The sequence below is a fragment of the Scyliorhinus torazame genome, chromosome 4 (genome assembly GCF_047496885.1).
Source record: "Scyliorhinus torazame isolate Kashiwa2021f chromosome 4, sScyTor2.1, whole genome shotgun sequence".
NCBI lineage: Eukaryota > Metazoa > Chordata > Chondrichthyes > Carcharhiniformes > Scyliorhinidae > Scyliorhinus > Scyliorhinus torazame.
This window is the reverse complement of record NC_092710.1, coordinates 306,267,626-306,278,394: the sequence shown is the minus strand read 5'-3', so window position 1 is coordinate 306,278,394 and position 10,769 is coordinate 306,267,626. Positions and strand designations below refer to the sequence as shown.

General features: G+C 48.4%; 1 protein-coding gene across 1 annotated transcript in view; it reads right to left on the bottom strand.

Moving 5' to 3' along the window:
• Window positions 1–8,975, bottom strand: part of LOC140411050 (monocarboxylate transporter 10-like) — a 268,489-nt gene extending 259,514 nt beyond the window's left edge. The window contains exon 1 of the mRNA XM_072500036.1: window positions 8,000–8,975. Coding sequence (XP_072356137.1) covers window positions 8,000–8,429 — 430 coding nt within the window. The 5' untranslated portion in view covers window positions 8,430–8,975. The remainder of the gene's footprint in view (window positions 1–7,999) is intronic.
• Window positions 8,976–10,769: the final 1,794 nt, after the last annotated feature.

Below are 10,769 nucleotides of genomic sequence, written 5' to 3'. Positions count from 1 at the left end.
TTGTTTCAGATGCAGAGATGGCCGAGCTCAGCTGGGACATTATACTAATATAACTCAAGGTAGAATTTTCAAATGGGGAGAACACCTATATACAAGTGCCATAGTGTCATGGCAATGGTGTTTTTAGCTTCATGGGATATGGGGGGTCGCTGGCTGGGCCAGCATTTATTGCCCATCCCTAATTGCCCTTTGGCTTGCTCGGCTGTTTCAGACGGCATTTAACAGTCAACCACATTGCTGTGGGTCTGGAGTCACTTGCAAGCCAGACCAGGTAAGGACGGCAGATGTCCTTCCCTAACCGACATGAACAATTGACAATGGTTTCATGGTCATCATTAGAGTTTTTAATTCCAGATTTTTACGGAATTCAAATTTCACCATCTGCCGTAGCAGGATTTGAATCCAGGTCCCTAGATCATTAACCCAGGTTTCTAGATTACTAGTCCAGTGACAATACCACTGCACCATTGCCTTCCTTTATTATTAAGCAAACACTTACCCATTTAAAATAAACAGGTTAATGCTGAAGCAGTGCAGGCAGCAATATCACAAATTGCTACAGTACAAGAGGCTATTCAGTCCATCCTATCTGCACTGGCTCTCCCAATAAGCATTTCACAGAGTGCTATTCCTCCACCTTCTCCCCGTAACCCCACATTCTTTTTCAGATAACCGTCAACTTCCCTTTTGAATGCTTCAATTGACCTGCCTCCTCCACACACGCTGGCAATGTGTGTTCCACAGATTCACCACCCTCTGGCTGAAGAAATTCCTCCTCATCTCGGTTTTAAAGGATCGTCCCTTTAGTCTGAGATTGTGTCCTCTGCTTCGAGTTTTTCCTACAAGTGGAAACATCCTCTCCACGTACACTCTATCCAGGCCTCGCAGTATCCTGTAAGTTTCAATAAGATCCCCCCCTCATCCATCTAAACGCCAACGAGTCCAGACCCAGAATCCTCAACCGTTCCTCATACGCCAAACTCTTCATTCCAGGGATCTTTCTTATGAACCTCCCTCCTTTTCCAAGACCAGCACATTCTTCCATAGATACGGGCTCAAAACTGCTCACAATACTCCAAATGGGGTCTGACCAGAGCCTTATACAGCCTCAGAAGTACATCTCTGGCCTTGTATTCTAGTCCTCTCAACATGAATGCTAACATTGCATTTGCCTTCCTAATTGCCGACTGAACCTGCACGCTATCCTTAAGAGAATCGTGAACAAGGACTCTCAAGTCCCTGCGTGCTTCGGATTTCCTAAGCATGTCCCCATTTAGAAAATAGTCTATGCCTCCATTTCTCCTTCCAAAGTACATAACCTCACACTTTTCCACATTGTATTCCATCTGCCACTACTTGGCCCACTCTCCTAGCTTGTCCACATCATTCTGCAGCCCGCCTGCTTCCTCAATACTGTAAGGTTTTCGGGCAATTCGGCCTTTTTGGAACTGCCCAAGAATTCGGCCTTTTTGGAACTGCCCAAGAATAAAAACTCAGAGACTGTAAACTGACTTTTCAGCCAAGAGAACGAAACCAGTTTTCCCAGCAGGCTTGGTCCGCTGAGCTGAGTAGGGACATAAGTACATAAATATTTACAAACCCCCCCTAGGAGCTACAAGGAAGAAGGAGCCAGACAACGAGATAACATCAAAACACAGACAAAGGGGCACGGGAATACACAGGAGGCCTGCCTGCAAGCAGGACAATGGGATGGTCATAGCCCCATGCAAATGTAAATGACCTGGCCTCCACCAGAGCAGAATCCAATTAACACCCCCATCAACATAGCGAGGTGAGAACAGCAGCCATCTCCGGAGCAGCTGGAAGACACTGAAATTCTTCACAAGAGAGCTTAACCTCGTTATCCTAGAAAACAGACTGTCTGGGTTCAGTATATTGCGCTGGAAAAGCCCCTAGAAGATAAGCGGTAGAAAAAACCAAGTTGGAGGCGGACCTGGGGGAGGTACTCCAATCTTGACAGAAGCTACCGGCAGAAACTCACTGGGAGGAGGGGGGCGGAGCCAGCGCCAAATTCAAATCGCGGAGCGGTAGAAAAAACCAAGTTGGAGGCGGACCTGGGGGAGGAACTCCAATCTTGACAGAAGCTACCGGCAGGAACTCACTGGAAGGAGGGGGCGGAGTCGGCGCCAAATTCAAATCGCGCAGGTCTGCCTAGCTGGAAGGAGCGGACCTGCGAGGAATACCCGGAAACATACAGCTCTGACCGGCTCAAAGGGGGCGGGACCAGCGGGAACTTTAAACCTTACCTTTTTCAATGCAAAAGGGGCTGGCCGAACACGGGACAAAGCCAGGTAAAACAATATAAAAGGGGCTGTGTTTTCGATTGGGGGTCTCTTCGTTCTTGGCTCGACCTCTGCACCCCTGACTTGACCTCTGCAGCCTGTGACCGTAAGTACCCCTGCAGCAGCTTGCGAAACTCCCTTGACTTTAATAGTGGTTGAGGCTTTGGGGAAGGGAACTTGTTTTGTGCCTTGTGCTATTGCTAAAAACTGTAATCATAAGAATTTTCGTTGTGTCCGTTATAGTACTTTTGAATAGACTTAGTTTGTGTTAGAGCATAAGATTTTATTGTATTTTCTTCTGTTGATGATTTTGACCTGGGTTTTGCAATAAACCTTGATTTGATGATAATTGGAGTCGTTTAAATTCTTCAATCTTTCACCAGCGATCTCTGACCAAGTCATTGTTAAAATACTCCTCACCTTAATTCCGGGTTCAAGAATCGAGGGTCATCTTGAGCGATTCACTCAGGACAGACTGCTGGTTAGGAAATAAACAGCAGTGTCCTATTCTCTCTCTTGGGAAAGCTACTCTAGCGAAGTAGGAACCGGGTGGGTGTTGCACCACCGGCAAGAGAGAGAATCACCTGGGTATTGGTAGGGGTCTGGAGATCTGTGTGATATAAGCCTCAGGCTGCCGGTTAGGAATAAACGGCAGGCTTGATTCAGTGCTCTCTTCAGTGGAAGTGTCCCAGTGCGACATCCCCTGGCCTCTGAAGTTTCAGTGCCAGCTGGAGAGAGACACACACAGATACTCAAACCCCAGATATCGGCCCAGTAGTGGAGTAGCAGAGATGGCACCCTCTACAATACTACCTGTCCCTCTACAGATCTTTGTATCATCTGAAAACTTAGCAACAGTGCCTTCAGTACCTTCTTCCAGATCATTAATATAGATTTTGTGAAAAGTTGTGGTCCTAGCACAGATGCCTGAGGCACACCACTAGTCACCGGCTGCCATCCCGAAAAAGCCCCCTTTATCCCCACTCTCTGCCTTCTGCCAGTCAGCCAATTGTCTTTCCATGTCAGGATCTTACCCTTAACACCATGGGCTCTTAACTTATTTAACCGTCTCCTATGCGGCACCTTGTCAAAGGCCTTCTGGAAATCTAAATAAATCCCATCCACTGGCTCTCCTTTGTCTAACTTCCTTTATACTTCCTCAAAGAACTCCAATTTGTCAGACATGACCTCCCTTTGACAAAGCCATGCTGACTCAGTCCTACTTTACCATGCACTTCCAAGTTCTCCACAATTTCATCTTTAATAACAGACTCTAAAATCTTACCAATGACTGAAGTCAGGCTAACGGCCTATAATTTAGGGGCTAGGGGCTTTTCACAGTAACTTCATTTGAAGCCTACTTGTGACAATAAGCGATTTTCATTTCATTTCATTTCAATTTCCAGTCTTCTGCATCCCTCCCTTCTTAAATAACGGTGTTACATTAGCCACTTTCCAGTCCTCTGGGACCATTCCAGCTTCCAGTGATTCCTGAAAAATCACCGCAAATGCCTCCACAATCTCCTCGGCTATCTCTTTTAGAACCCTGGGGTGTAGATCATCTGGTCCAGGTGATTTATCCACCTTCAAACCATTGTTTCCCCAGAACCTTCTCCTTAGTGATGGCCACTACACTCATTTACTAACAATGCAACCCCGCCCCTTTGCCCATCTGCCTGTCCTTTTGATAAGACACATATCCTTGGATATTTAGATCCCAGCCCTGATCTCCTTGCAGCCACTTCTCTGTGATGCCCACAACATCCTACCGGGCAATTTTAATGTGCGCAACAAGCTTATTTACCTTGTTCCGTACACTGCACGCATTTAGGTACAACACTCTCAGTCCTGCATTGACCACGTCCCTTCTCACACTTGTCACCTTTTTTGCTGTACCTGGGGGTGATGTTGTTCTTTTATTTTGGTATTCTATTTCCCCTTCAGTTATTACACCTTCTAAGCTAACGCTCTGGTTCCCACTCCCCGCCATACTAGTTTAAATCCTTCCGAGAGACTCTCACAAACCTCCCAGCCAGGATATCAGTGCCCCTCCAATTTAGATGCAACCCGTCCTTCTTGTACAAGTCCCACCTCTTCCTCATCACTCTTCCTGCCTATGTCATTAGTACCTATGTGTACTCCGACCTCTGGCTGTTCACCCACCCCCTTCAGGATGTCCTGTGTACGTTCAGAGACATCCTTGACCCTAGCACCAGGGAGGCAACACACCATCCTGGAGTCTCCTTCACGCTCACAGAAGTGCCTATCTGTGCCTCTTACTATAGAGTCCCCTATAACTATCGCACTCCTGTACTTTGCTCTCCCCTGCTGAGCAACAGAGCCAGTTGTGGTGCCACTGTTCTGGCCACTGTTGTTTTCCCGATAGGCTAACCCCCCAAACAGAATCCAAAATGGTATACCTGTTAGAGAGGAGGGCAGCCACAAGGGATTCCTGCACTGTCTGCCTGCCATTTCTAGTGGCCACCCATCTGTCTGCTTGCACGTCTCTAACTCCTATCTATGACGCTTTCCGCCACATGCATGCTCCTAAGTGCATCCAATTGCTGCTCCAAATGAACCACGTGCTCTGTGAGCGGCTGCCATTGGTTACACTTCCTGCGGACGTAGTCGACCGGAATAATGGAAGCATCATGAATCTGCCGCATCTCACAGTTAGAGCACTGCACCCCGCTGAGTGACATTTAAGCACTAGTTAATTAATTCAAATTAAATTCTGAAATTATTATTAGATTAAGTTACAATTAACTATAATGCCCTGGTGCTAGATTTTTATGTAAAATTAAATGCTAAATACTAATCTCTGCCTTCAGGCTTAGTTACTCCGCTACCTAGTTAATTAATTAGTTTAAATTAGTTTTTTCAATGTTTTTTTTAAACAGATTCCCTGCCAGCCAATCAGGTCACAGCTTTACTGTGATGTCACTTCCGTCCCACCCCCCCGTCCCCCCGTCCCCCACAATTTGAAAAGGTCTTTATATCACTTACCTTCCCAGGATGCTCTCTGGATGTCTCCTTGCAGAGTGCAGATAAGCAGTTACAAAGCCAGAAGAAAGAAATCAAAACAAAAGAGAAAAAGCACTTCCTCCCACTCTGCACCACACTGCTCCAAATTACCACACTGCTCCAAATTACCACACTGCTCCAAATTACCACACTGCTCCAAATACCAACTTTCAACCCCACTCTGGCTCACTGCTCCAAATTACCAACTTTCAACCCCACTCTGGCTGCCTCAATCAGGCTGTCTCGAACGTCATGTGCGCAAAGCGTACTGAGTGTGCGCTTAATGCCTCTCTCTTATAAAAGAACCCAGGTGACTCACACTCGATAAGCTTCAAGCAGAAGAACGCAATTTACACCTTTGCCCCTAATTAGGCCTGAGGTGATTGACAGATCTCAGCAATTAGGGTGGAGGTAGCTCCAGCCAACAAGACACTAATTACAATTAGACTCACACCCTTCTTAAAGTGTGATGCCCAGAACTGAACACAATGCACCAGCTGAGGCCCAACACCTTCACAGAAAATGCCCAATAAAGCCTAGGATACCATATGCTTTATCAACCATGCTCACTACCTGCCCCACCACCTTCAATGGTTTACTCACGTATACACATACACAGGTGCTTCTGCTCATGGACCCCTTTTAGAATTGTACCCAATATTTTATACTGTCTCTCCATGTTCTTCCTGCCAAAATGAATCATTTCACATTTCTCCGCATTCAGCCTCATCTGTCTTTGCCCTTTTAAAAAGTTTTACACGGTTCTCACACTGCTTCCAAGTTTCGTATCATCTGTCAATTTTGAAATTGTACGCTGTACGTCACAGTCTAGGACTTTAACATACATATAGGAAAAGCAAGATAATGGTAACATGTTAGGCACTGCAAAATCATGGCTGATATTCTCATACGTTTAGGAGTTTAATGAATGATTTTTATTCAAGGTCTTTAAAATGATAAAGAGATTCCGTCAGCAGACAATAATTATTTCTGGGGAGGGAGGGCAAGAAATCAGAGCAAGGGGGCTTCAAAATTGTTTCAAATTCATTTTTAAAATTAGAGCCAAGTTATTTAGGAGTGGAATCAAGACCAATTCTTCCCTCACAAAGGGCAAGAGGAGCCTCCTCTGAAAAAGGTTGGGCGTGTTGGGTAAATTGAAATTTTCAAGACTGATCAATGTGTTTCTGTTAGAAAAGGATATCAAAGGGCAGCACCGGTGGTGCAGTGGTTAGCACTGCTGCCTCATGGCACTCTCGGGTTCGATCCCGGCCCCGGGTCACTGTCCATGTGGATTTTGCACAGTCTCCCGGTCTCTGTGTGGGTTTCGCCCCCACAACCCAAAAAAATGTGCAGGGTGGGTGGATTGGCAATGCTAAATTGCCCTTGATTGGAAAAAATGAATTGGTTACTCTAACTTTATATTTTTTTTTAAAAGGATATCAAGAGAATTGGAGAAATGGCCAGACAAATTGGATGGAATAACAAGAGTTCAGGAACTGAATGGCCTGGGTTTACCAAAAACTGCATTGTAACTTCTACCCTTAGCAGTAGGGAATCGGGGAGAGTTGGCACTCTCGATCACTGACCAGTAATGGCAACAAAATTATGAGACAACTTATTTGCCCACCACCTAGTCTGCAAACATCCCTCACACTCACCCACCGGCCACTTGGCCATTGCACCCAAATAAAATCAATGCATTAATGTAGCATCGTTCAAGGTGCACAGGACGTTTCGAAGCACTTTACAGACAAGTAAGTAACTATTCTGGAAGTGATAGTCAGTGTTGTAATGTAGGAAACCAGGCAGCTGGTTTCGCACACTGGGCTAAATCGCTGGCTTTTAAAGCAGACCAAGGCAGGCCAGCAGCACGGTTCAATTCCTGTACCAGCCTCCCCGAACAGGCGCCGGAATGTGGCAACTAGGGGCTTTTCACAGTAACTTCATTTGAAGCCTACTTGTGACAATAAGCGATTTTCATTTCATTTCATTTCAATTGAGGCACAAACAGCAAGGTGATAATAACCAGGAAATAAAAGGCTTTCCGATTGTGATGTTGGCTGAGGGACTAACATTGGGTAGGACACCAGGAGTAACTCCACACTCTCTTCACCAACCTGGTATACCTGAGGCAGCAGCAGACATGGCCTCAGTGTGGGCGGCACGGTAGCACTGTTGCTTCACAGCGCCAGGGTCCCGGGTTTGATTCCCGGTTTGGGGAGGTCACTGTCTGTGCGGAATCTGCACGTTCTCCCCGTGTCTGCGCGGGTTTCCTCCGGGTGCTCCAGTTTCCTCCCGCAAGTCCCAGAAGACGTGCTGTTTGGTAATTTGGGCATTCTGAATTCTCCCTCCGTGTACCCGAACAAGCGCCGGAATGTGGTGACGAGGGAATTTTTACAGTAACTTCATTGCAGCGTTAATGTAAGCCTACCTGTGACAATAATAAAGATTATTATTAGATGGACATCTCCTCCCCAAAGGATGGAGCCATCAGTGGGAAAGCAAGGCAGGGAAGAGAGCAAGCCTGTGCCCTGTGCATTGTGCCACACCGGGAGATGAGGTGTAAGGTTTCTGGAGGGGGACATTGTGAGGAGCTTGGGACAGGCCTGCCTGTCTGTGGTTACTACAACTCTAACCTTCAGTGTGCCATCTGCGTGGCAGCCTCTGCTTACCTGTCTTGAAGCGCAGATGTGTGTCGGTGGAGTCTCCGAAGTTGTCCAGCAGGGTGAGGAAGAGGAGCCCGAAGGCGTTCTGGATGCCAAACACCGAGCCGTTGCACCACATGGAGGCGAACATCACCACCCAGCCCCAGCCCCCCTCAGGGGGCACGAAGGGCGGGGGGCAGGCGGGCTCGCCGTCCGCAGCCTGGCTGCCGGGGACCGGGTTGCCGCCGGGGGAGTGGTCGCCGTCGCCCGCCCCCACCTGCAGCTTGAAGCCTTCCTCGGCCGGGCTCACCCGCCCGTTCAGCGGCTCCTTGTGGCGGCTGAGCGGCGGGCTGGCCGGCTCGCTGCTGCCGGGCTCCCCCCACTCCGGCTCGGGCTGCTGCCCCGGCCCTGCCGCCAGAGGGTCGCCGTCCTCGCCACTCAGGCCCTTCGCTGTCATCTCTCTGTCTCAGTCAGGAGCGTCCCGTCCGCAGATCAAAGAGCATCCGGCTGCCTGTGTGTCTGTCTCTGTGTATCCCTCTCTGTGTATCCCCTCTCTCTGTATGTGTGTGTCCCAGTCTATGTGTGTGTCTGTCTGTGTGTCCCAGTCTGTGTGTCTGTGTGTCCCAGTCTATGTGTGTGTCTGTTTGTGTGTCCCAGTCTATGTGTGTGTCTGTTTGTGTGTCCCAGTCTAGTGTGTGTCTGTGTGTGTCCCAGTCTATGTGTGTGTCTGTGTGTGTCCCAGTCTATGTGTGTGTCTGTGTATGTCCCAGTCTGTGTGTATGTGCCTGTGTGTATCTCTGTGTATCCCTGTCTCTGTCTGTGTGTCCCAGTCTGTGTCCCTCAGCCTCTTGTCCCAGCACCAAGCTCACTCTGCCCTCTTCCCCATCCCACATCCAGACTAACACAATACACTCACTGGCTGCCGCCTGGGTGCTATCAGATGGCAATGCCAAGCTGTGCGCTCCGCTCAGGCTGTGCACTCTGTGCCCACTACAGCGCAGCCCAGCTTTGATCCATTTTAAATGGTCACAGCTCCGGGGACGGGACTCCCCTCCAGCCGCCTACGGCCCATTGGCCGCTCACAGCCCCGCCCCCTCTTTTCCCCTCGCCTGATTGGTTATCCCGATTGTCCATCACAATCAGGGGGCGCGGCGGCCTGTACAGCTGCTCTGCCCCTCTCTCCACCCACACACACACACCTCCAGTTTTATTGCTGTGCCAGACCATGCCAGCTGTTAGTGGGTACTTACCAACCCTCCACTCAACCCCCCCCCCCCTCACCATACTATACATTCTCCATCTGGCTCTGACACCAAGGTGGTTCGCACTGCTGCCTCACTGCGCCAGGAGACCGGCTCCGATTCCAACCTTGGGTGACTAGTCAGTGTGGAGTTTGCACGTTTCTCCTGCGTTGGGTTTCCTCCGGGTGCTCCGGTTTCCTCCCACAGTCCAAAGATGTGCGTGCGGGTGAGGTGGATTGGTCATGCTAAATTTGTCCCTTCGTGTCCAACACCAAACTGGATCCCTCCTCCACCACACTCACTTCCCCTTTGAGTGGCTCCTTGCAGTGGCTGGAGAAGAGAAAGGGTAGTTATCCTCGTTACAGGAATAGGGTGGAGTGGAGTGGGTCTAGGTAGGGTGCTGTTTCGGAAGGTCAGTGCAGACTCAATGGGCCAAATGGCCTCCTTAATAATATATTTTTTAAAATTTAGAGTACCCAATTAATTTTTTTCCAATTAAGGGACAATTTAGCGTGGCCAATCCACCTAGCCTGCACATCTTTGGGTTGTGGGGGCGAAACCCACGCAGACACGGGGAGAATGTGCAAACTCCACACGGACAGTGACCCAGAGCCGGGATCGAACCTGGGACCTCAGCGCCATGAGGCAGCAGGGCTAACCCACTGCGCCACCCTGCTGCCCCCTTCCTTAATAATAATAATATCATTCTGCACTGCCGGGTTTCTATCTTCAGTTCTGAAGAAGAGACACATGGGATCAAAACATTCACTCTATTTTCTTTGTCCACAGATGCTGTCAGACCTACTGAGCTTTTCCAGCATTTTCAGTTTTTGTTCTGCCATTCATTTACCCTGCCACCCCCCCCCCCCCCCCCCCCCTCACCCCCACTGGAGAATGTACATCAGTTGAAGACAAGGGTTGTCCCAGCAATTATGTCTTTCTCCCTCCTCCAGCATCACCCTGATGGGATATAATGCTGATTCTCTCTCTTCGCGTTACAAGTGGAGAATAGACACTTGGACAATTAGCAGAGGGTTGCCAGTATCTGAAATGGGCTTACAATATGGATTGTCTCCCAATAGGTATGAAGAAGAGGTGTGGGTGAAAGTATGGAGGAAACATGGAGAGACACTCTAACAGATTGATAAGCCTTACATAAAATCATGGACTCTGTTATTGTCCAGAGATTTATTGATCTCAGCTTTTAACATATTCAAAAAGTGAATATTGAAAGCCCTCTGGGGTTGAGAATTCTAAAGATTCACAACCCTCTTGGTGAAGAAGTTTCTCATCACCTCGGTCTTAAATGGCCAGCCACAATTCAGAGACCATGACTCCTAGATCCAGACACCTCATTCAGGGAAAATAAACTGGCACGGCCTCTGAGAAACGTGTACAATTATGTCATTCCTTTTCATTCTTCTAAATATTACTCAATATCGCCACCGAGGACCGACCGCCAATGGCCTCCTTCTGCATCATAAGTTCTAGGATTCTACGATTTCTCCATGGGATGTGGGCCAGTATTTATTGTCCATTCCGAATTGCCCTTGAAA